This window comes from Gopherus flavomarginatus, chromosome 2 (assembly GCF_025201925.1).
Source record: "Gopherus flavomarginatus isolate rGopFla2 chromosome 2, rGopFla2.mat.asm, whole genome shotgun sequence".
NCBI classification, from domain to species: Eukaryota; Metazoa; Chordata; order Testudines; family Testudinidae; genus Gopherus; species Gopherus flavomarginatus.
Genome location: NC_066618.1, coordinates 235800862 through 235825736, shown reverse-complemented (window position 1 = coordinate 235825736; position 24875 = coordinate 235800862). Strand labels below are relative to the sequence as shown.

General features: G+C 41.2%; 1 protein-coding gene across 3 annotated transcripts in view; it reads right to left on the bottom strand.

The window, feature by feature from the left end:
* Positions 1 to 24875, bottom strand: part of NKAIN3 (sodium/potassium transporting ATPase interacting 3) — a 564816-nt gene that overhangs the window by 45942 nt on the left and 493999 nt on the right. For all 3 annotated transcript variants that reach the window (XM_050941362.1, XM_050941360.1, XM_050941361.1), the window contains exon 5: positions 2535 to 2595. In XM_050941362.1, the coding sequence (XP_050797319.1) occupies positions 2535 to 2595 (61 nt within the window). The remainder of the gene's footprint in view (positions 1 to 2534; positions 2596 to 24875) is intronic.

Below are 24875 nucleotides of genomic sequence, written 5' to 3'. Positions count from 1 at the left end.
AGTTTTCAAGCAAAATATGGCAGTTTCCATCAGTTAATTTGAATTACAATTTTCAATACGATTTTGTGAGACATTATCACATGCATTCCTAAAATCCAAATGAATTTCATGAAGTTCTTTGAAGAAAGCAACCAAGTTTGTCAAGATTTAGTTTTTCTAAGATGTTTGTTGCTTACTACTTACACTCTAGCTGTCTAGTGATTTTTCTCTTGACATTTATTACATTATTTTCCTAAAGGGTGAAGTTAGACTATGTAAGTATTTGTGTATGAGAAAGTAAGTGCCAGGACTACTCTTCCTTTCTTTTTTTAAAGGCTGGTACCACATTAATTTTTATTCACTCTTCGAGTATCATTGTGGTTCTCCAGGGCTTTTAAAAATAATGAAGATAGTTGTGTGGTGTACAGAAAGTTTGTTAGCTAATTCCTATAATATCCTTAGAAATGCTGTGACTCAGAGACTCCTTGGCAAAGGGTCTCCTGTTCTTTGCAAACAGCTCTCACCTCAGACTTGATAAACTCACTATATGAAACATGTATTACAGGATATTTATCCATAAAGAGCAACATGTAAGATATCTACAGAAAGCGTGTAATTTGTCAAGACTCCTAATGATTGTGAGATGTATTTTCCGGGTAACATTTATGGAATAATATATTTATATTGAAAATATGCCTTATGGACTTGAAGTAGAGATTAGTCACCAGGCAGTAATGTGTTTCGATGATGACCCATTCAAGTAAGAGGAAGTTGTCACCTCTCCCTAGTCAGCTGGTGAGGTAAAGGCAAGATTTTATTATCCACCCTTGCCACATCCCAGAAAAGTGAATGCAAAACCATAAATCAGTGACAGACAATTAAAGCCACTTAACAGTAAAAAGAAACTCTGAAACAAAGCAGGGATTCACCCTGCCTGCAACCAGAAACAAAAGACTGTTTTCAGTATAAAAGAGGGTTATGAAAGGCACTTTCAATCCATTCACAGAGGAAAACCCCTGGCAGAGCAGGGTGCTTTCATGAATGTTTGGATTATTTGGTTTTGTTATTGAGAAACCAGACAATTATGTCTTAGACTGAACGTTGGGACGAAATCTACTATGTTAGATAAGAAAGGCAACTATTGATAATTGTAAACCTAGGTTCACATTTTATATTTTATTTTCTATCATTACTACTGTTTCCACCACTCTCTTGTTTCTAGTTAAATCTTTATTCTTTCTTAAATAAACCTACCTTTGCTTTATCCTAAGGGCTCACAAGTCCTGTGTGGTTTACAGGAGCATTGGTTTAAGGGGAAACTGGGGTGCCCTGCACACCTTTGGGTGTACAGCAGGGATCGACAACCTTTGGCATGTGGCCCATCAGGGAAATCCGCTGGCAGGCCGGGATGGTTTGTTTACCTGCAGCATCCACAGGTTCAGGCAACCGCAGCTCCCACTGGTCGCGGTTTGCTGTTCCAGGCTAATGGGGGCTGCAGGAAGCAGTGTGGGCCAAGGGATGTGCTGGCTGGTACTTCCCGTAGCCCCCATTTCCCTGGAACAGCAAACCATGACCAGTGGGAGCTGTGATCGGCTGAACCTGCGGATGCTGTAGGTAAACAAACTGTCCCGGCCCACCAGTGGATTTCCCTGATGGGTCGCGTGCCAAAGGTTGCCAATCCCTGGTGTAGAAGATCTGGAATTTCTGTGAGTCAAGGATTAAATATCACAGGAGAACAATTCAAAGGGACTCAGGGATTGGGATGCATTGATTGTTAACGTGCAAGGCAATAGAAGGGCTGGCATAAGCCCAGAGGAGAGTGCTTGAGTGGCTGAAACGCTGGTGGTGCTAGGGCGCTGACACTCAGCTTCAACTAGACGCAGGGGGTACGAAGCTGACTCACAGTTCTGGGAACTCTGGGGGTCACACACATCAGCTGGACTGACTGTTTTGTTCATATTCAGGTTTTTGAAGAGCTTCCTTACTGGCTTTTGATCAATACTTATTTTATAGGGTCTTCCTTCCTTCCTTCCTAACTTTGCAAACTACTTAGTTTTATTTTTTCTTGTTAAAGGCAAATTTAAAATGTGAGAGCTGCATTTCAAGTGTCTATTGGCTGTAACAGTACTGTGAGTGTGTCCACTGCAGTGCAATGATAGGTGTATTGTTCATTGCCAATGTGACTTGTCCAGTACCCTACCATTAACGTCACTGTTGACCCTCTGGTCATTTTTAAACCCAAGGTTAAATATCTTCAGGACACATTTTCAAAGAGGCCTCAATCCAAGCTGTTTTTACATATACCAAACCTTGGATACACACACTCTTGCTCACATTTTTGAGCAATACGGCTTTAATGTGGCTGTGGTAGTTCACAAAATCCATCTAGGTGGGTTTTGCACACAATAATTCTATCATGAGAGTGTTTGCAGAAACAAAATTGTCTGTGTGCAAATGAAGGCTACATTTTGTAAATTTGGTTCTTTGTCTCTATACTTGGCTATTGCAAGACTAAGTCTCACCCCAGACATGAGTAGATGTGTATCAGTACTTACAGCTGTCCTCTTCTTCCATGAAAACACTGATCACGTAACAGGCATACACAAAACCAATCAACTGCATGAAAATAAGAGGAAAATAATTTGTTAGTTAGAAAATGCACAAACAACACTCAATAAATACAGCGGCCAAGACTCTATTTCAAAAAATTTGTTCTTTCATTTTCTTAATTTAAAAGCAGATTTCAGCACGTGATCATACAAAGACACATTGTACAAACCTTACCCATTAAACTTCACTGCCCAAGAAATCTATATTCTCAGAATCATAGAATATTAGGTTTGGAAGGGACCTCAGGAGGTCATCTAGTCCAAACCCCTGCTTAAAGCAAGACCAATCCCCAGAAAGACTTTTTTCCCTAGCTCCCTAATAGGCCCCCTCAAGGATTGAACACCCAACCCTGGATTTAGCAGGTCAATGCTTAAAACACTGAACTATCCCTCCCCTCAGAAAATATACTGAGTATATAGATAATATAGCCAAGTGTTCAACCTGTTTAATATGAAAGCCTTGTAGAAATGTTGGGGGTTACCCTCCTCTGGGATTTTTTTGTAAAGATAACTGCAATCTGGTTCATTTCAAACAAAAAATTGCTCTTCACACACATTTATGAGGACCCAGAGTAAGCTGTTTCTAACAGAGATAACTTAACATTATCCAGACAGGGTACATTTGAGGCAAGAAATCATGCCAACCTGCCTTTCACTTTGGTTGTGCCAGCATCTTTACAAGCCATACCAGGGAGCCTGCTCAAAGACAAAAAGGAGTAGAATTTCACTTTTGTTTATGATTGTTCCCAGTCAAATGTGTTCTATCATTTATATGTGGCACTTGAGGCTAAGTGATAGACACTGTGTGAGGAACTCCCCCTGCCTGTATAGAAAAGGGAACATCAGTCGTTTCTACATCACCATCCTCCTCCTTGAAGCCTACAGAGGCCTCATGCGGGGGACTGGACTACATGACCTCTTGAGGTCACTTCCAGTCCTATGATTCTATGATACAAGAGAGGCATGGGGTCTACTTTTATCTCTTCACCAACCCTGTAGGGAACTCCTTGAGCTGTTGCTACAGCCTGTTGTAAGCCTTCACATGGGTCATTAAATCTGATCCTTAGCATTTCATTTATAGATTTAATACTGTAGGCACTACTTGTGGATGCTTTTTCATTAAAGCAATTTCAGTACAATCTTCAAACAACATTTAATCCAGAAAAACAGCTTGTTTTTCTGCCATCATCTCTCATATCTAGCGCTCCAGTTGGCCCAATGATAGAACACACATTGTACACTACATGACTGGTAAAATCAGGGTAAGGTACTTGTGACCTAATGTGCTATATTAATTTTTTTTTTGCAATGTTAAGGATGGGTATTTATACCTAAAATATGCTATTATCTACAGGAAAGCTCTCGGATATGATGTTATGTTCAAGTGATAGTAAACATGGCTGGTTCCCAATTATATAAGAGTTCATGATACAAAACCATTATTGGCACATTCAAACTGCCTTATAAAGGGTATAGAATGTATATATTATACTGACACCTGCTTAGCAAAAGCAGCAATATAAGAAGTAAAGCTTTGTACACAGCCATAGCACTGCTAATAAACAGTCTCCTCAGTTTGCACCATGTAAAAGACATAGGAATGCCCACAGATTCTCTCTCTCTTTCTCTGTCTTCTCTCTATTTTCCCTCATCAATCCTCCCCCAAGCAAACATACAGTGATATACATTTTGAGCTCAGATCCAAACCTGGTAGTTCTCTTCAACTTCAGAAAATAGAAGGTCAATGCACAAAAGCATTAAGCATTTTAGTGTACTAAGTCGCTTTGCTACCATCATAGGTGAGGGTCATCAAAGTTATGTATTTTGTGCTACTGGATAATTACTTTAGCCTTAAAAGCCTCCCCAGAACCCTCTATTTAATTGTTTTTTCCTTTGCACACAGGGCAAGTAGTGTTCTATGTCAGTCTCACAAAAACTTTAGATTGCCATAAGAACCTTAAAAGCAGTATCATGGTATTGCTAGCCCTGCACAGCTAGAAGTGGTCTCAGGGAAGTGCAGTCTGTCATGGCGGCATACCCATTGATTCCAAGATTTTTCACTCATCATGCCCACAATCACTGGTCCTCCCATATTTCTTAAACTCCATATCACATCAGGTCTAAGTCAAACTCCACATCTCAAATACTGCATTCCTGTGAGTCAGTAATGAACCACGGTTTCTGCATGGTGTGGAAAGGCACTGGACTGCTGGAGAGTCTATCTATTTTGTTTTGCCTTTTATAATAAGTTGTTCTACAAGAAAAAGAAACAACTACACATTTAAAGTTCTTCGGGAAATTAACTAGCGATGGTGAATTCAGAAGGTGCAGGTGACGGTAATGGGTGTGCAGCGGCGTCTACACTACAATTTCCTCCATGTCTGGAAACCTCTGGTTGTGCTATACAAATTTCAGCATAGGGTGTGCTTATCAACTTCGCTTTGACTGTTGGCTATTAATTATTTGTGTTGTGTGATGCGGTCACCTAAGTCATTTGGTTTTATTTCTGCACTCTAAAATTGTTTGAATACAAGAACAATGACCGAAGGATGCTCAATAGCATGCATTTCCTGTACATACTTCCAGTGGAATAATTATTTGTGGAAAAAATTGTGAAATGTGTGTGATTTGCAGACATTTACACAAATAAGCTGTGTGGTCTAGTTGTCAAGAACAGTGAATAATATGACACTACAAATAACAGAGCATTTTTTTGTATTATACAATCAGTTCTAATGAAAACTCTTCTACCCGTTATCCATGCCATTGTCGTCTGCTGATTGGATTACTGCAGTGCTATGTATGTGGAGGTGAGTCTTGAAGACCACAGGTCCTGACTGACTAGTGTTCATCGGCAAACTCAGAAAAACTGTCACTGGCTATAAGCATCAGAACAGTAACATCATGCCACTTGGAAATTTCAGTTGCTGCAGAAGGTCGTTTGTTATTTGCTTAAAAGAACTTTTCATAGGAAACATGTTATTCTTGTGCCTTGATCTGCACTGCTGCCAATATTTTTCAGATGCAATTCAAGGCATAGGCTTTGACCTAAACATTTTTAGATGAGTTGAGACCTAGTTATAAGAGAGAATAGTATGTTATGTATCCATCCATTATCATGAAATGATCCCTATCCTTCCAACACAGCTCTGAGATTCCACAAAGTTCTATCTTACACCTCTCCAATTCTTTGGTCACAATGGCAAGTTTTCCTTCATACATGCGCCTCATATTTCATGTTCCCACTCTGATGATTCATTTATGAAGGCTCAGGTCATTCTTGTTCTTGGTGCTATCTTCAGGCACTATATTTCCCCCAGGAGAGACAGTGGGATTACATTTATCTTATCCAAGGAGACATCAGAGTGTGTGTCTGGATATAATCCAATGATAGAATCATTAAAATTGGCCTATGGGCAAAGCCAATCAATATGTCAATCATATGGGTATATGCCCCTACAACAGCAGTTTACAATTATATGATTGATGAGTTCTATGAATAACCTGAAGAAACACTTACTGAAACAGCAAATAAAGATATCACCCTTCCATTTGGGGACTTGAATGCAAAAGTTGGAGTTGCAAACTCTCATAAAGAAGTAATGGGAAATAATGGTCTGGGCTAACAAAATGAGAGAGGAACGTGGTTAGTTGAATTCTGCTTCTATAATCATTGAGTCATTATAGGTGTAGGTCTTGCTGGGCATCAGTAGATTGAATATAGCTTGATTTGAGTGTAAGGCTAAACTAAACAAGTTCATGACAGGCTGTGTGCTGAAGATGGTATTTTCAGGCTAGTTGAGGTAGGTGGAAATACCCTGAACTGTTAAGCTTGAAATGTACATAAGGTGAGGACATAAGTGATTGATCCTTATATGTGCTGCAAAGTGATTGGTTCTTACATAATCATACAATGTCCAAACCAATAAGATTCAAGAAACATGGTTGTTAGTAAATAGGAAAAATGTATGCAAACTGTGTAATGTGTGATATGATTTGGAATTGCATCTGGGCCTGGCCAGTGAGGGTATAGGGCTGTTACATGCCTAATGTAATGCTGAACTTAAAATTAAAAAGGTCATAGAGCAGTTTTTAAACTAAGGACTAGGGGAAAGCTGACAGGTACAGAGGAGCACATGGTTTGGACAGAGACATTTCTTAGGGGAGGATCTATTAATGGAGATTCTCTTTATCCTAGAAAGGAGGAGAGGATGGACAATGATAAAATATGGGTAGTATCTGGGGATAAGAAACAGCCAAATGAAAAGAGTCCTATTCAATTACATCCTGTAATGGTAGACAGTTAAAAAGTGACAAGTTTTTAAAGCGCTTATATATAAATGATAGACATCTAAATAATAAGATGGGTGAAATAATGTACTTCATATTAAATGAGGATATTGATATAATAGGCATCACAGAAACTTGGTGGAATGAGGATAATCAATGGAACACAGTAATACCAGGGTACAAAATATATAGGAAGGACAAAACAGGTCATGCTGGTGGTGGAGTGGCTCTACATTTGAAAGAAAACGCAGAATCAAATGAAGTAAAAATCTTAAATGAACCCAACTGTATCATACAATCTCTATGGATAGTAATTCCATGTTATAATAATAAGAATATAGCAGTAGGGATATATTACCAACCACCTGACCAGGATGAAATGCTCAGGGAGATTAGAGTGGCTATAAAAATAAAAAACTCAATAATAATGGGGGATTTCAAATATCTCCATACTGACTGGGTACACGTCACCTCAGGATGGGATGGAGAGATAAAGTTTCTTGACACCTTCAATGACAGCTTCTTGGAGCGGCTAGTTCTGGAACCCACAAGAAGAGAGGCAATTCTTGATTTAGTCGTCAGTGGAGCACAGGATCTGGTCCAAGAGGTGAATATAGCTGGAGCACTTGGTTATAGTGAGCATAATATAATTAATTTTAACATCCCTGTAGCAAGGAAAACACCATATCAGCCCAACACTGTAGCATTTAATTTCAGAAAGAGGAAATACACAAAAATGGGGAAGTCAGTGAAACAGAAATTAAAAGATACAGTGCCAAAAGGGAAATCCCTGCAAGCTGCATGGAAACTTTTTAAAGACACTATAATAGAGGCTCAAATTAAATGTATACCCCAAATTAAAAAACATAGTAAGAGAACCAAAAAAGTGCCACGGTGGCTAAACAACAATGTAAAAGAAGCAGTGAGAGGCAAAAAGACATCCTTTAAAAAGTGGAAGTTAAATCCCAGTGAGGAAAATAGACAGGAGCATAAACTCCAGCAAATGAAGTGTAAAAATATCATGTGGAAGGCCAAAGAAGAAGTTGAAGACCAAGTAGCCAAAGACTCAAAAAGTAATAGCAACATTTTTTTAAAGTACATCAGAAGCAGGTAGCCTGCTACACAACCAGTAGGGCCACTGGATGATCGAGATGCTAAGGGAACACTCATCATTCTTCACAGCTGAGGATGTGAAGGAGATTTCCAAACCTGAGCCATTGTTTTCAGGTGACAAATCTAAGGTACTGTCCCAGCCTGAGGTGTCATTAGAGGAGGTTTTGGAATAAATCGATAAACTAAACAGTAATAAGTCACTGGGACCAGATGATATTCACCCAAGAGTTCTGAAGGAACTCAAATGTGAAATTGCAGAACTAGTAACTGTGGTATGTAACCGATCATTTAAATTAGCTTCTGTACAAATGACTGGAGGATTGCTAATGTGATCTTGGAAATTACAGGCTGGTAAGAAACTATAGTAAAGAATAAAATTGTCAGACACATAGATGAACATAATTTGCTGGGGAAAAGTCAATATGGTTTTTGTAACAGGAAATCATGCCACACCAATCTACTAGAATTCTTTGAGGAGATCAACAAACACGTGGACAAGGGGGATCCAGTGGGTATAGTGTACTTAGATTTTTGGAAAGCCTTTGACAAGGTCCCTCATCAAAGGCTCTTAAGCAAGGTCAGTGGTCATGGGATAAGATGGAAGGTCCTTTCATGCATTGGTAACTGGTTAAAAGATAGGAAACAAAGTGCAGGAATAAATTGCCAGTTTTTAGAAGGGAGAGAGGTAAATAATGGTGTCCCCCAGGGATCTGTACTGGGCCCAGTCTTATTCAACATATTCATAAATGATCTGGAAAAAGAGTAAACACTGAGGTGGCAAAATTTGCACATGATACAAAACTGCTCAAGATAGTTAAGAACCAAGCAGACCATGAAGAGCTACAAAAGGATCTCTCAAAATGGAGTGACTGGACAACAAAATGGCAGATGAAATTCAGTGTTGATAAATGAAAAGTAATGCACACTGGAAAACATAACCCTCTATATATATATCTAAAATGACAGGATCTAATTTAGTTGTTACCGCTCAAGAAAGATCTTGGAGTCACTGTGGATAGTTCTCTGAAAACATCCACTCAATGTGCAGCGTCAGTCAAAAAGGCCAACAATGTTGGGAATCATTAAGAAAGGAATAGATAATAAGACAGAAAATATTATATTGCCTCTATATAAATCTATGGTATGCCTACATCTTGAATAGTTTATGCAGATGTGGTTGCCCTATCTCAAAAAAGATATGTTGGAATTGGAAAGGGAACAGAAAAGGGCAACAAAAATGATTAGGGCTATAGGACGGCTGCCGTATGAGGAAAGATTAATAAGACTGGGACTTTTCAGCTTGGAAAAGTGACAACTAAGGGGGGAAATATGATAGACGTCTGTAAAATCATGACTGATGTGAAGAAAGTAAATATGGAAGTGTTATTTACTCCTTCTCATAATATAGGAACTAGGGGTCACTAGGCAGTAGGTTTAAAACAAACAAAAGGAAGTATTTTTTCACATAACCCACAGTCAGCCTTGTGGGTTATGAGAACTCCTTACCAGAGGATGTTGAGAAGGCCAAGGCTATAACAGGGTTCAAAAAAGAACTAGATAAGTTCATAGATTCTAGGATTGGAAGGGACTTAGAGATGTGACCGAGTCCAGTCCCCTGCCCTCATGGCAGGACCAAATACAGTCTAGATCATCCCAGATAGACATTTATATAACCTACTGTCATAAACAGATAGCTAAGGGTTAATGTCTCTTTCACCTGAAGCACCTGACCAGAGGACCAATCAGGAAACCGGATTTTTTTCAACTCTGGGTGGAGGGAAGTTTGTGTCTGAGTCTTTTGTCTGTCTGCCTGCTTTCTCTGAGCTTTGGAGAAGCAGTTTCTACTTTCTAGTCTTCTGTTTCTAAGTGTAAGAACAAAGAGATCAGATAGTAAGTTATATGGTTTCTTTTCTTTGGTATTTGCATAAATATAAGTGCTGGAGTGCTTTAATTTGTATTCTTTTTAAATAAGGCTGTTTATTCAATATTCTTTTAAGCAATTGACCCTGTATTGTATCATCTTAATACAAAGAGACCATTTGTATGTATTTTTCTTTCTTTTTATATAAAGCTTTCTTTTAAGACCTGTTGGAGTTTTTCTTTACTTCAGGGAAATTGAGTCTGTACTCACCAGGGAATTGGTGGGAGGAAGAAATCAGGGGAGATCTGTGTGTTGGATTTGCTAGCCTGATTTTGCATTCCCTCTGGAGGAATAGGAAAGTACTTTTTGTTTCCAGGATTGGGAACAGAGAGGGGGAGTCACTCTGTTTGGATTCACAGAGCTTGTGTCTGTGTATCTCTCCAGGAGCACCTGGAGGGGGGAAGGGAAAAAGGATTATTTCCCTCTGTTTTGAGACTCAAGGGATTTGGGTCTTGGGGTCCCCAGGGAAGGTTTTTCAGTGGGACCAGAGTGCCCCAAAACACTCTAATTTTTTGGGTGGTGGCAGCAAGTACCAGGTCCAAGCTGGTAACTAAGCTTGGAGGTTTTCATGCTAACCCCCATATTTTGGACGCTAAGGTCCAAATCTGGGACTAAGGTTATGACATGAGTGGCAGTGGTGGGATATAGACAGAATCCAGAAGCCAGTAGGAATATTATATTTTTCTCTTCTCTGCTAAGGGCTTTTTAGCAGAGAGAAACAGTTGGTTTTAAAAGGGAACCAGAGAGAATTTTTTATTTCTGCTCTCTCTGGCAGTTTGTGGCTTGCATGTTAAGCGAGAAGCCATTAAGAGACTGTTAAGGGTCTTTTGTCACACAATAGCACTCCCATTGAGAGTCATTACCAGCACTATATAAATGCAAATAAAGTGGTTTTTCAGGTTTACTTAACATTGAAAATTAGCTAAAGGCACTGTTGCTAGGCAGACTTCAGGAGGCAACAGAGAACCTGCAGTTCAGAAGATAAACACCGGAGGGCACCCCAACACAAGAAAACAGGAATCATGACTTCTAAGGCAAAAATTGAGGCCGAAGAGCAATTCAAAGAAGCTGAACACAGGCGACAACTGGAAATAAAACAAACAGAGATGGAAATAAGAGAGAGAGAAAGAGAGGCAGCACACAGAAGGAAGCAAGAAGAAGAAGAGGCGGCCCACCGCCAAGACATGGAAAAACACCAAAAAAAAATGGAAAAACACCAAAAAGAAATGGAAAAAACAACAAAAAGAGAATGAAGAGAAGGAAAAACAGAGAAAACATGAACTGGAGTTGGCAAAAGCTGGGCTGCATGTGCCAGCCAACCCTAACAACCCGGCGCCAATTATTGCTCCACAGCACAGGAAATTTCCCACCTACAAGGCAGGTGATGACACCGAGGCCTTCTTGGAAAATTTTGAAAGAGCCTGTCTTGGGTACAACATCCCCGAAGACCAGTACATGGTAGAATTGAGGTCACAGCTCAGTGGACCTTTAGCAGAGGTGGCAGCTGAAATGCCTAAGCAGCAAATGAATGACTATAAACTTTTTCAAACCAAGGCCAGATACAGAATGGGGATAACCCCAGATCATGCCCGTCGGCGCTTCAGAACCCAAAAGTGGAAACCAGAGGTGTCATTTCCAAAACACGCCTACTACATTGCAAAAAACTATGAGGCCTGGATAACAGGAAACAACGTTCAAACCTTGGAAGAACTGCACCTCCTCATACAAATGGAGCAGTTCTTGGATGGTGTTCCTGAAGACATCACACGGTACATACAAGATGGAAATCCCAAAGATATCGCTGAGGCGGGGGAGATTGGAGCCAAATGGATGGAACTGGCAGAAAGCAAGAAAGCTACTGTCAAGGGGAACGATTACCCCAGGGGGCACACAGACCATAAACCCTACAACCGAGGACAGTCAAAGACCCCACATACCACCCAAGTAAAGCCACAGATACCCTACCCTTCAACCTCACCAGTCTCCAGTAACTCACCTCGGCCCAGTGACCCATCAGATGGAAGATGCTTTAAGTGTAATGAACTGGGACATATCAAGGCCAACTGTCCCAAGAACACCATGCGAGTGCAATTCATTACACCACCATCACCCCAAAGATCCCCAGGCCCGGATGCCTCTCAAATACCCTTGGAGCGAAGGGAAAATTTGAGAGTGGGCGGAAAGAAGGTTACTGCGTGGAGAGACACGGGGGCACAAGTGTCAGCTATCCACCAATCCTTCGTTGACCCCAAATTCATCAACCCAAAGGCCAAAGTTACAATTTACCCCTTCATGTCACAAGCTGTAGACTTGCCTGCAGCTCAACTGCCTGTCCAGTACAAAGGCTGGTCAGGAATGTGGACTTTTGCAGTCTATGACAATTATCCTATCCCCATGCTACTGGGGGAAGACTTGGCCAACCAGGTGAGGCGGGCCAAGAGAGTGGGAATGGTTACACGTAGCCAAACCAGGCAAGCTTCCAGACCCATTCCTGTTCCTGAGCCGTCCACAGACGCCCCGTCTGTGTTACCAGAGACCCAGACAGAGGTAGTGGACCCGGATTCCATGCCTACCACTGAAACAGCCACAGCATCTCCAGTCCCAGGCCCGGAACTGGAACAGCAACCAGCACCAGCAAGTGCAACCACATCTTCAAACTCAACGCCAGAGGGCGCCAGCGAGCCAGAACTGGCAGAAGCAAAAGACAGCCATACCCAAAAGGCTCAGCCAGAGCCTGAAATACCCTCAGGTGCACCAGCGGAAAGCGGTTCACCAGCAACGAAAACAACCCCATCACCTACATCGCTTCCAGAGGGACCAAGCCCAAGTCCACAGTCTGAGGAAGCACTGGTGACCCCAGCCTCAAGGGAACAGTTCCAGACTGAGCAGGAAGCAGATGACAGCCTTCAGAAAGCTTGGGCGGCGGCACGAAACACCCCACCGCCTCTCAGCTCTTCTAATCTATCCCGGTTTGTTATAGACCAAGGACTTTTATACAAGAAAATTCTTTCTGGTGGACACCGGGAAGAATGGCAGCCGCAAAAACAGTTGGTGGTTCCAACTAAGTACCGGGGGAAGCTCTTAAGCTTAGCCCATGATCATCCCAGTGGCCATGCTGGGGTGAACAAAACCAAGGACCGGTTGGGGAAGTCCTTCCACTGGGAGGGGATGGGCAAGAATGTTGCCAAGTATGTCCGGTCTTGTGAGGTATGCCAAAGAGTGGGAAAGCCTCAAGACCAGGTCAAGGCCCCTCTCCAGCCACTCCCCATAATTGAGGTCCCATTTCAGCAAGTAGCTGTGGATATTCTGGGCCCTTTCCCAAAAAAGACGCCCAGAGGAAAGCAGTACGTACTGACTTTAGTGGACTTTGCTACCCAATGGCCAGAAGCAGTAGCTCTAGGCAACACCAGGGCTAACACTGTGTGCCTGGCCTTAACAGACATCTTTGCCAGGGTAGGTTGGCCCTCCGACATCCTTACAGATTCAGGGTCTAATTTCCTGGCAGGGACCATGGAAAAACTGTGGGAAACTCATGGGGTGAATCACTTGGTTGCCACCCCGTACCACCATCAAACCAATGGCCTGGTGGAAAGGTTCAATGGAACTTTGGGGGCCATGATACAAAAATTCATCAACGAATTCTCCAATAATTGGGACCTAGTGTTGCAGCAGTTGCTGTTTGCCTACAGGGTTGTACCACATCCCAGTTTAGGGTTTTCACCATTTGAACTTGTGTATGGTCACAAGATTAAGGGGCCATTACAGTTGGTAAAGCAGCAATGGGAGGGGTTTACGCCTTCTCCAGGAACTAACATTCTGGACTTTGTAAGCAACCTACAAAGCACCCTCCGACACTCTTTAGCCCTTGCTAAAGAAAACCTAAAGAATGCTCAAGAAGAGCAAAAGGCCTGGTATGACAGACATGCCAGAGAACGTTCCTTTAAGGTAGGAGACCAGGTTATGGTCTTAAAGGCGCAACAGGCCCATAAAATGGAAGCATCATGGAAAGGGCCATTCACGGTCCAAGAGCGCCTGGAAGCTGTAAACTACCTCATAGCATTTCCCAATTCCTCACTAAAGCCTAAAGTGTACCATGTTAATTCTCTCAAGCCTTTCTATTCCAGAAACTTACAGGTTTGTCAGTTTAGAGTCCAGGGACATGATGCTGAGTGGCCTAACGGTGTCTACTACGACGGGAAAAAAGACGGTGGCGTAAAAAAGGTGAACCTCTCAACCACCCTGGAACGTCTGCAGCGGCAACAAATCAAGGAGCTGTGCACTAGCTTCGCCCCATTGTTCTCAGCCACCCCAGAACGGACTGAACGGGCATACCACTCCATTGATACAGGTAATGCTCACCCAATCAGAACCCCACCCTACCGGGTGTCTCCTCATGCCCAAGCTGCTATAAAACGGAAAATCCAAAACATGCTACAGATGGGTATAATCCGCCCATCTACCAGTGCATGGGCATCTCCAGTGGTTCTGGTACCCAAACCAAATGGAAAAATACGCTTTTGCGTGAACTACCGTAAGCTAAATGCGGTAACTCGTCCGGACAACTATCCAATGCCACGTACCAATAAGCTATTAAAAAAGTTGGAACGTGCCCAGTTCATCTCTACAATAAACTTAACCAAGGGGTACTGGCAAGTACCGCTAAATAAACCTGCCAAGAAAAGGTCAGCATTCGTCACCCATGCGGGGGTGTATAAATTCAATGTCCTTCCTTTCGGCCTTCAAAATGCACCCGCCACCTTCCAAAGGCTGGTAAATGGTCTACTAGCTAAACTGAAAGAATTTGCAGTTGCCTACCTCGATAATGTGGCCATTTTTTCAAACTCCTGGCCCGAACACCTACTACACCTGGAAAAGGTCTTTGAGCGCATCAGGCAGGCAAAACTAACTGTTAAGGCCAAAAAGTGTCAAATAGGCCAAAACAGAGTGACTTACCTGGGGCACCAGGTGGGTCGAGGAACCATAAACCCCCTACAGGCCAAGGTGGATGCTATCCAAAAGTGGCCTGTCCCACGGTCCAAAAAGCAGGTCCAATCCTTCTTAGGCTTGGCCGAATACTACAGGCGATTTGTACCACACTACAGCCAAATCGCTGCCCCACTGACCGACCTGACCAAAAGGACCCAGCCAAATGCAGTTAAGTGGACTGATAAGTGTCAAAAGGCCTTTACCCAACTTAAGGCAACGCTCATGTCTGACCCTGTGCTCAGGGCCCCGGACTTTAACAAGCCATTCCTAGTAACCACGGATGCATCTGAGCGTGGTATAGGAGCAGTGCTCATGCAGGAAGCAACAGATCACAACTTCCATCCTGTCGTGTTTCTCAGCAAGAAACTGTCTAAGAGAAAAAGTCACTGGTCAGTCAGTAAAAAGAAATGCTATGCCATTGTGTACGCCCTAAAAAAGCTACGCCCATATGTTTGGGGACGGCGGTTCCAACTACAAACTGACCATGCTGCACTAAAGTGGCTTCATACTGCCAAGGGGAACAACAAAAAACTTCTTCGTTGGAGTTTAGCTCTCCAAAATTTTAATTTTGAAATTCAACACATCACAGGAGCTTCTAACAAAGTAGCTGATGCACTCTCCCGTTAAAGTTTCCCAAAATTCAGTAGTTAAAAAGTGTTCTTAAAATGTACAAGTCTGTTAGTTATATACTTAGGGGTATATGTAAAGGTGCATGTGTTGTATTAATCTGTTTATTTTCAAGTTCTACAAGAAATCGCCGCCAGTGAGCTTCCCCACTGTCTGCAATTTGGGGGGCGTGTCATAAACAGATAGCTAAGGGTTAATGTCTCTTTCACCTGAAGCACCTGACCAGAGGACCAATCAGGAAACCGGATTTTTTTCAACTCTGGGTGGAGGGAAGTTTGTGTCTGAGTCTTTTGTCTGTCTGCCTGCTTTCTCTGAGCTTTGGAGAAGCAGTTTCTACTTTCTAGTCTTCTGTTTCTAAGTGTAAGAACAAAGAGATCAGATAGTAAGTTATATGGTTTCTTTTCTTTGGTATTTGCATAAATATAAGTGCTGGAGTGCTTTAATTTGTATTCTTTTTAAATAAGGCTGTTTATTCAAAATCCTTGAAGCAATTAACCCTGTATTGTATCATCTTAATACAAAGAGACCATTTGTATGTATTTTTCTTTCTTTTTATATAAAGCTTTCTTTTAAGACCTGTTGGAGTTTTTCTTTACTTCAGGAAAATTGAGTCTGTACTCACCAGGGAATTGGTGGGAGGAAGAAATCAGGGGAGATCTGTGTGTTGGATTTGCTAGCCTGATTTTGCATTCCCTCTGGGGGAATAGGAAAGTACTTTTTGTTTCCAGGATTGGGAACAGAGAGGGGGAGTCACTCTGTTTGGATTCACAGAGCTTGTGTCTGTGTATCTCTCCAGGAGCACCTGGAGGGGGGAAGGGAAAAAGGATTATTTCCCTCTGTTTTGAGACTCAAGGGATTTGGGTCTTGGGGTCCCCAGGGAAGGTTTTTCAGTGGGACCAGAGTGCCCCAAAACACTCTAATTTTTTGGGTGGTGGCAGCAAGTACCAGGTCCAAGCTGGTAACTAAGCTTGGAGGTTTTCATGCTAACCCCCATATTTTGGACGCTAAGGTCCAAATCTGGGACTAAGGTTATGACACCTACTCTTAAATATCTCCAGAGATGGAGATTCCACAACTTCCCTATGCAATTTATTCCAGGGCTAAACCATCCTGACAGTTAGGAACTTTTTCCTAATGTCCAACCTAAACCTCCCTTGCTGCAGTTTAAGCCCATTGCCTCTTGTTCTATCCTTAGAGGCTAAGGTGAACAAATTTTCTCCCTCCTCCTTATGACACCCTTTTAGATACCTGAAAACTACTATCATGTCCCCTCTCAGTCTTCTCTTTTCCAAACTAAACAAACCCAATTCTTTCAGCCTTCCTTCATAGGTCACTTTCTCTAGACCTTTAATCATTCTTGTTGCTCTTCTCTGGAACCTCTCCAATTTCTCCACACTTTTTTGAAATGTGGTGCCCAGAACTGGACACAATACTCGAATTGAGGCCTAACCAGTGCAGAGTAGAGCCAAAGAATGACTTCTTGTGTCTTGCTCACAACACACTTGTTAATGCATCCCAGAATGATGTTTGCTGCAACAGCATCACACTGTTGACTCATATTTAGCTTGTGGTCCACTATAACCCCTAGATCTCTTTCTGCCATACTCCTTCCTAAACAGTCTCTTCCCATTCTGTATGTGTGAAACTGATTGTTCCTTCCTAAGTGGAGCACTTTGCATTTGTCTTTGTTAAACTTCATCCTGCTTACCTCAGACTGTTTCTCCAATTTGTCCAGATCATTTTGAATCATGACCCTATCCTCCAAAGCAGTTGCAATCCCTCCCAGTTTGGTATCATCTGCAAACTTAATAAGTGTACTTTCTATTGCAATATCTAAGTCGTTGATGAAGATATTGAACAGAGCCGGTCCCAAAACAGACCTTGGAGGTTAGGTCCATCAATGACTATTAGCCAGGATGGGCAGGGATGGTGTCCCTAGCTTCTGTTTGCCAGAAGCTGGGAATGGGTGACAAGGGATGGATCACTTGATGATAACCTGTTCTGTTCATTCCCTCTGGGGCATGTTGCATTGGCCACTTATGGAAGACAGGATACTGGGCTAGACGGACCTTTGGGCTCACCCAGTATGGCAGTTCTTATGTTCTGATGACTAGAGAGTTTGGGTCTGGGCGTTCTGGCTACAGTGAGGTAATTTAAAAGGTTGTTAGTTATCTTGGTCAAAACAGAAGCAACAGTTTAATTTTCCAGCTAAACCAGAGTAGACTTTGTAGCAAATTTTAAAGCCTTTGGTCTGACCCATTATGGCTGTTCTTATGTTCTTAATAAAGTAATCTCACCAACATGTTGGAGTCAAACTGAGTTTCTGGATCCCAGAGAACTGGATGAAGTGTTCTCCCAGAACTAGATGAGGTGTTCTGGATAAACCAAGTGGGAAAGGTCTTGGCGGGAATCCTGAGTCATTACAAACACCATCTTCACCCAACATCCTAGATATTTATAAATGTGGAGGTCACCTGACAATATGACAAAGAACCAAACTGACTATGTAATGATGCAGCAATGCTGGAGATTAAGTTCCCAATGATAAAGACTTTCCCGAGTGCATACTCAGCTCAACTGTAGGCCTCAAACATAAAACTAAAAATTAAGAACAAATTTGCTTATTTAGAAGGAGCTGTGTGGTAAATTATAACTGTGGGGGAAAAAACCACAAGTCATAGCCCTTGAAGAGGAAGCAAAGTGCAGACAGTAGCCTTTTTAGACGACCTGACTTGCTGGAGATATCACAGTGAAAGACAAGGAGCTGTACAATTTTAAAATCCCCAGCCAGCAGGGAGAAATGAAGGTCTTCACCGGGAAAGGGAACCACTGGGAGCCAGAAGCCTGAAGTATGTGTCCTTCACACAGAGGGGGAACACAAGTGCAGTTGCCCTGAACTGTGACAACCTGTGCTTTTTGTATAACTCTATGCTCCAGCTTTTAAGCCTCCCTCATCCTGATAGAAATCCCAATTACATGTTATGTGTTGTTTAGGGACTATGTTTAAAAAATATAACTTCTTCACAGTGCACTAAATGTGATTCTTTATCATGAGTGGGAGTAAGCAATCTCTTTATTTATATCTTACCAAAGTATGTAATACAAGCATAATTTGAGGGGGGATAGGGAAAATCTGGTGGCATACATCATAACCCCCTCCCACCCTTTAATGAACGTCTTCCTACTAATTGAATGAAAGAATGCACATTGTGAAGGGTTAAAATCCATGTGCATTTTATATAACAACCTGGTATATGGATTGTGCCAGCTCTTTCTCAGACCCCAAGGCCAGAGTTTGGTCAAGAGACCAGAGGCCTAGCAAATAGTGATTAGTTAAGAGAAAGCTGGGGTCAACAAATAATCTTGTTTTGCTAAAATAGGCCTGGTCAGCAAATTGCCAGGTGTAGGAGCTAAGAACTAAATAATTGTGTCTTATTCAGAGTTGCAAATTGAACAAAGGATCCCTGTTCCTATTGTGTCAGTCTCTTCTGTAGGGAACGTTCTTCCCACAGATCCAACCTTGAGTTTTATGAAAAGTTGGCACATGTCAGTATAAGATATGACATCCTTCCACCTCTCTTCCCAGGGACCAGTGCCTGCCTTAAGACATAAAGGGGACAATCTTTATTGTCATATACTTTCACTGTTTCTTGCTTTAACCTCTAGGAATGTACCTGGTGGACAAACAAAGGAGTTGCTCCATTCCTATGGACCCCAAATCAGAATTCAATATATATATTTTATACTAATAACTTTTTATCAAAGTATTAATTAAATGTTAACTTGCTAACTTGAGACCATGGGCGGAGACATTATGTAACCTTTTAACCACTGGCTAATGTGCTATCTTGTTTTGCTGCAAAACCTATCCCGGGGTGTGGAACTGCCTACCCGTCACCTTCCCCCACCCATGGAAAATCTATATATTCTATTGTAATCAATTGATTGATAGTGTCTCTGAGCCTAATAAGCCAAGTGACACTCCGCCAGTGCTGTGTGTAATAAACTCCTATGCTTAGCGTCTACACGGTGTGGATTTATGTCCTTCACATTGTTTAAAAAGAAAGCCACATACAACTAAAGAACTTCTTCACGTTCTTCTATAATGTTCAGTTGGTCACCAGTGGACACTAAAGTTCAATTAATAAATTATATGCCAATAATTACAATCAGGTAACTGAAATTTACAGTACAATTAACAGGAAATGATAAGGTGGAAACATACCATTATGCAGCCATTAGACCCAGATCTTTAAACAGATTATATCAGACACAATCTGAATATTATAACAAATGAATTAATGAAAACATGTCCTTTCTCTTTATTGATGGGCATACTAATAAAATATTTATTCCAACAAATTACTTTTGCTATCTTGATTAACCCAACTGCTGTTTAATTAATAATGTTATGGTCACGCAAGCCCATCTAGCTGTCATGTTAATCACCAATTTGCATTGGGCTGATTGGTTTGCACGGCTTGTTTTCTCAGTATCTTAACTGAAATAGTCTCTGTTGGCTATTTGTCTGGCACCAAATGACAGAGTGAAACCTTTGTTCCTTGATATCAAAAGTAAAGCCAATGCAAATTTCAATAACATTTTATGGTGTTTATTGAAGTAGTGAGATTGGAAGGACCACATTTTAAAGGTATTTCTATCCGTGTTGCTGACGGCTTAGGATCAGACTCATAGAGCCTAATTCATCACCCTATGCAGTTAATGCAATTCTTTCCATTGACGCCAATGGACACTGGACCAGGTCTTTAGACTTAACTCTCTGGAGCAGGAACCATGTCTGTCTAAGTGTTTCAATACCACCTAGCACAATAGGGCCATGATCTTGATTGGATTCTAAAGTAAGATATATACTTATAGTTTTACTAAAGCAGGGATCGGCAACCTCTGGCATGCGGCTCACCAGGGTAAGTACTCCGGCAGGCCAGGCCAGTTTGTTTACCTGCCGTGTTGGCAGGTTCGGCCGATCACGACTCTGTCTGGCCACGGTTTGCCGTCCCAGGCCAATGGGGGCAGCAGGAAGCTGCGGCCAGCATATCCCTCAGCCCACGGTGCTCACGCCGCCCCCATTGGCGTGGGATGGCAAACTGCGGCCAGTGGGAGCTGCGATTGGCTAAACCTGCTGACGTGACAGGTAAGCAAACTGGCCCGGCCTGCCAGGGTGCTTACCCTGGTGAACCTCATGCCAGAGGTTGCCGACCTCTGTACTAAAGTATTGTTGGCTTATAGCACACTCTTTTATGAATAGTCAGTTCTAGGTCCTTTGTTAATCACTTAATCAAAATATTGCTTTGCTTCACATAGGCTAAAAATTGATGATTATTTTAAAAATTAAAATATTGGATTTTTTATTTAAATTGGATTTTTAAAATTTAAATTAAATTATATATTTTTCTTTTAAAAATCTATCTAAAATTAGACTGTTAGAATTTCAAATTTATGTTAAGGCCTGAACCTATTATAATCTATTACAATAATTTAAATTAAATACAAAATAATAAAATTCAAGCAATACATGTTTACTGTCAAGGTTTTAATGAGAGTCAAACTACTGAACTGATGGAAGTCCCCATTTAAGCACCTGGAACCAGAGTTTGATAAAGTGCAACACCAGATTTTGCCAGCAGGTGTAGAGAAAATATTGTCTTCATTTCAATTTATTCAACTAGTTCAGAGGTCAATGAACTAGTTGAGTAATCAATTGGGATCTGAAAAAGCAAGAAAACTTGTTTTCCTCTTCTAATCTATGAAAAACAACTAGAAGTGAGAGGATGAGATGTACTAGTTCTAAAATCTTGAAGTATATGGTGGCCAGAAACAATCAGTTCAATTCAATCAATATAGATAATATTTCATTAGTTCAATAATCAGTTAGTTTTAAATGCAAAACAAGTTTTGATAAATGTACCTTTTGTTTCTCATACATCTAGCACATTTAAGGTAGTTATATTTACCTAATACAAGCCATTTTAAATGCTTAGTTTATGTATTTTAATTGAATTCCAATTTCCATTCAAATGCAGCTTGACAACTCATGAGTGAAAAATAATGAATCATCTACTAAATAAGAAATGCATCATTCATTTTCTAAAATAATAAAAAAGTAAAAATTAAGAAACTGAAAAATATATGTTGGTATCGAATTGCTTAAATAAATATATATAGATATACTATATACTCCTGATTAGCCAAAAAAAGTATCCTATTTAATGTAATGGCTATATTTAGTTGCAAATCAACGTGTTTTAATGGCTGCCAACCAATGAGAATCAGCCTTTATTTAGGAAAATAACTAAAGTACAAATACAAAACAAAATTATAACTGATTATTTAAATCCATGTTTCCTGCTTTCTGATTTAAATCTTGATTAATATGACCACACCTCACCTTTATTGTGGAAGGGCCGGGAGGCAGAATTTGTCTGGCTGGCCAAATGAAAGAAACAGGGCTTTATGGTTGGGGGCGGGGGCAGAGAGAAGAGGAAAAAAATACTGAAAAGGAGACAAGGGGCCAGCCTGGCAACACTGACTCATTCCCTGGGAACGAGATGGGATGAAGAGTTTAAAAGTGGACATGCTTGTGTGTGAAGCTCCCTTTTACATGGAGAGGCAGCAAAACTAATTGCAAGTGCCTCCTTGTGGCAGATGTCCATTGCATGTATTCCATAGGGAAGGTATGTCGTGACCAGATAAATGGATTAGAAATGGACTTACAAAGGTGTTCATTACAGGAACGGAATGGGGATGGTGGTTGGGTACAGCAGGTTCTTATAGCCTACCATAACCCTCCTATGAAGGGGGGTGGATGGTAATGTCTCAGCAAGAGATTGGATGGGGGGACCTGGATGGAAAAAGACAGGGGGTTGGTGAAAGCCTCTGAGGTAATTATGGAATAAACATGGGGTTACCTGCACTGTACACTTTTATCTATCCAGACATCTAATAATAAAGTTGCGGCCTTATTAAATCTATATCAAATGTATCTTGTCTTTCTTTCAGTATAGCTGGACAAAATTTAAATCAATCCCACCCTGCTTTGTCACCAGCAACTTGAAAACTTCTAGTCCATACATGTAGTATGTGATTCTCTACATATTTTGCATACTGAAATTCCATTGGATCAAAGTAAATATGTCACTAATACCTGATATTTTAGATAGCAGCTACATTTCTGGATTAATCTCAAGGATTAATGTTTATCTCAGTTTACCCACTACATGCAGGTTTCCAAAACTCTAATTCCAAGTAACTGAGTTTAGCCAAATTTAATTAAGCCAAAGGCAGAGTCACTATAATCAAGTCAGACTTTCAAGATTCCTCAAATAAAAACTGTATGAAAATGCCAAACTTGTGCTTTATTGTTCTTTGGGCAAACTTTTTTTGCACATTTCTAATCCTCCCAGTTCCTAATCTCATTGGAGATGGGTTTTCTTGACTGCTCCTTATGAAATGAATGGACCTCAGTTGGCATCATCCATCTACCTCCTCTGGTACCTCTGACCCTTTGGAGTGTGTACTTGGCAAACACAATCTTCACTTACTGGGAGCTGTTTCTCTGTTTCCGTCTTTAATGCTAAACCCCATTCCCTAGAATGATCTCTCTTCCCACATCTCAGTTCTACTACCATCTCTGCTTATCGTGCTACTCTCTACATACTGTCCCCTTTTTCCTTCCAGGTGAATAAATATTCATTCACTATCCTCTTAAAGAGAGTTTTCTGGAGTTTACAGGGTAAGGTTCAGTCCTTTGGAGAATGGTTTCCTTCAGCTCTAAAAACCATTAGTCAAGAATCATCTGACTTGGATTGTCTGTGTCTATATCTGATGAGTTTAATGAAGAAGCATAAGTCTTTTAAGGACACCAGCAGTCACTGTAGGCCCAGATTTGGCCATTATTCATTATTAAAAATAATCTAGTTATGTCTTAATTATTCAAATTCAAACTCTGTTGCTCAGCAATAGTCTTGTGACACTGCATCCATATTCTTCATAATGATATTATTATGATATGATTATGACATAGTTATGATGCATTTTCTGCAAGATAGGTCATGTGAAGTATCATTGAAAAGGTTGTGATTTGTTGAATATGATTATCCTATTTGTGTGCATGTATCATTTTTTGTATCTGAAGTTAAGAATATTGACTATGTATCTGTATCTCAAATGTGTTTATACCTGAGGAATGCTCACTAGACAAGATGCTCTCAGCCTAGATAGTGGTTGGGGAAGAGCCATTAAAAAGAACAAGAGGCCTTAGAAGAAGCTTATCTCCCACCCAGTGCGGCTTCCTAATGATGCTACAGACAGCCTCTTATGGCTGCTGTGACACCACAGGAATATGTGACCAGGTCACTTGGTGCTGGACTCCATTTTGAGATTTAGTATTTTTCCACTCACTGGTTTTGGAATCAAGCTTTGAAACAAAGGGTTCCCTCTATATGCAAAAGCTAGATAAGATAGGGGAGTGACATCATCTTGGTTCTTCACTGAATCTCCCACACCCAAGGAGACTCCTGGAAATGCCCGAAGAACAAAGACTGAACTGGGGGAAATGCTAGACCCAGGCTAAAAGGATGTTAGCCGGTGAATGGAAGACTTAGAGATTCCAAGCTGTAAGCAACTGCAGCTTCCCCTTAAGAATGTGCAGCCTGCTTATATCATTATTTAGGGTGAGAATTTGATATTCATATCCAATCTATGTAGTGTATTAAGCTTATATTGCATTTTTGTTTATTTGCTAGGTAATCTGCTTGATCTGTTTGCTATACCTTATAATCACTTAAAATTTATCTTTTGTAGTTAATTAACTTGTTTTTGAGTTATCTAAAATCAGTGTGTGGGACTCATAACTCGGAGCAGAAAGCTGTTGTATATTCCTCTGCATGTTGAGGGATGGGGTGAATTTCATGAGCTTATGCTGTACAGTTCCTTGTGCAGTGTAAGACGGTATAATTTTGAGTTTATACTTCAGAGAGGGCGCGCACCTTAGGAACTGAGAGGTGCCCTAGCTGGAGCCTTCCCATGCAGTAGCTGGTCAGAGCGTCTGCACATAACTGCAGCTGAGTATGTCCCTGCCTGTACGTGAGCTGGTAAAAGTGCAGACTAGAGCCTGGAGAGAGCTTGGCAGCTTGTCACACCAGTACAGTGTAAAAGGGAGCCCAGGCTGGTGTGCTGGGAGGGGGCTCAGTAGTAGCCCAGTTCCAGGTGGCACCCTGGGGGAACCCATCACATGTCTCCATTTTGGTATGATAACAAACAATGTGAAAGATCCCGCTTTTGTTTGGCATCATCACTTAACAGCAAAAAGCCAGAGTATAGTTTTAAAACCA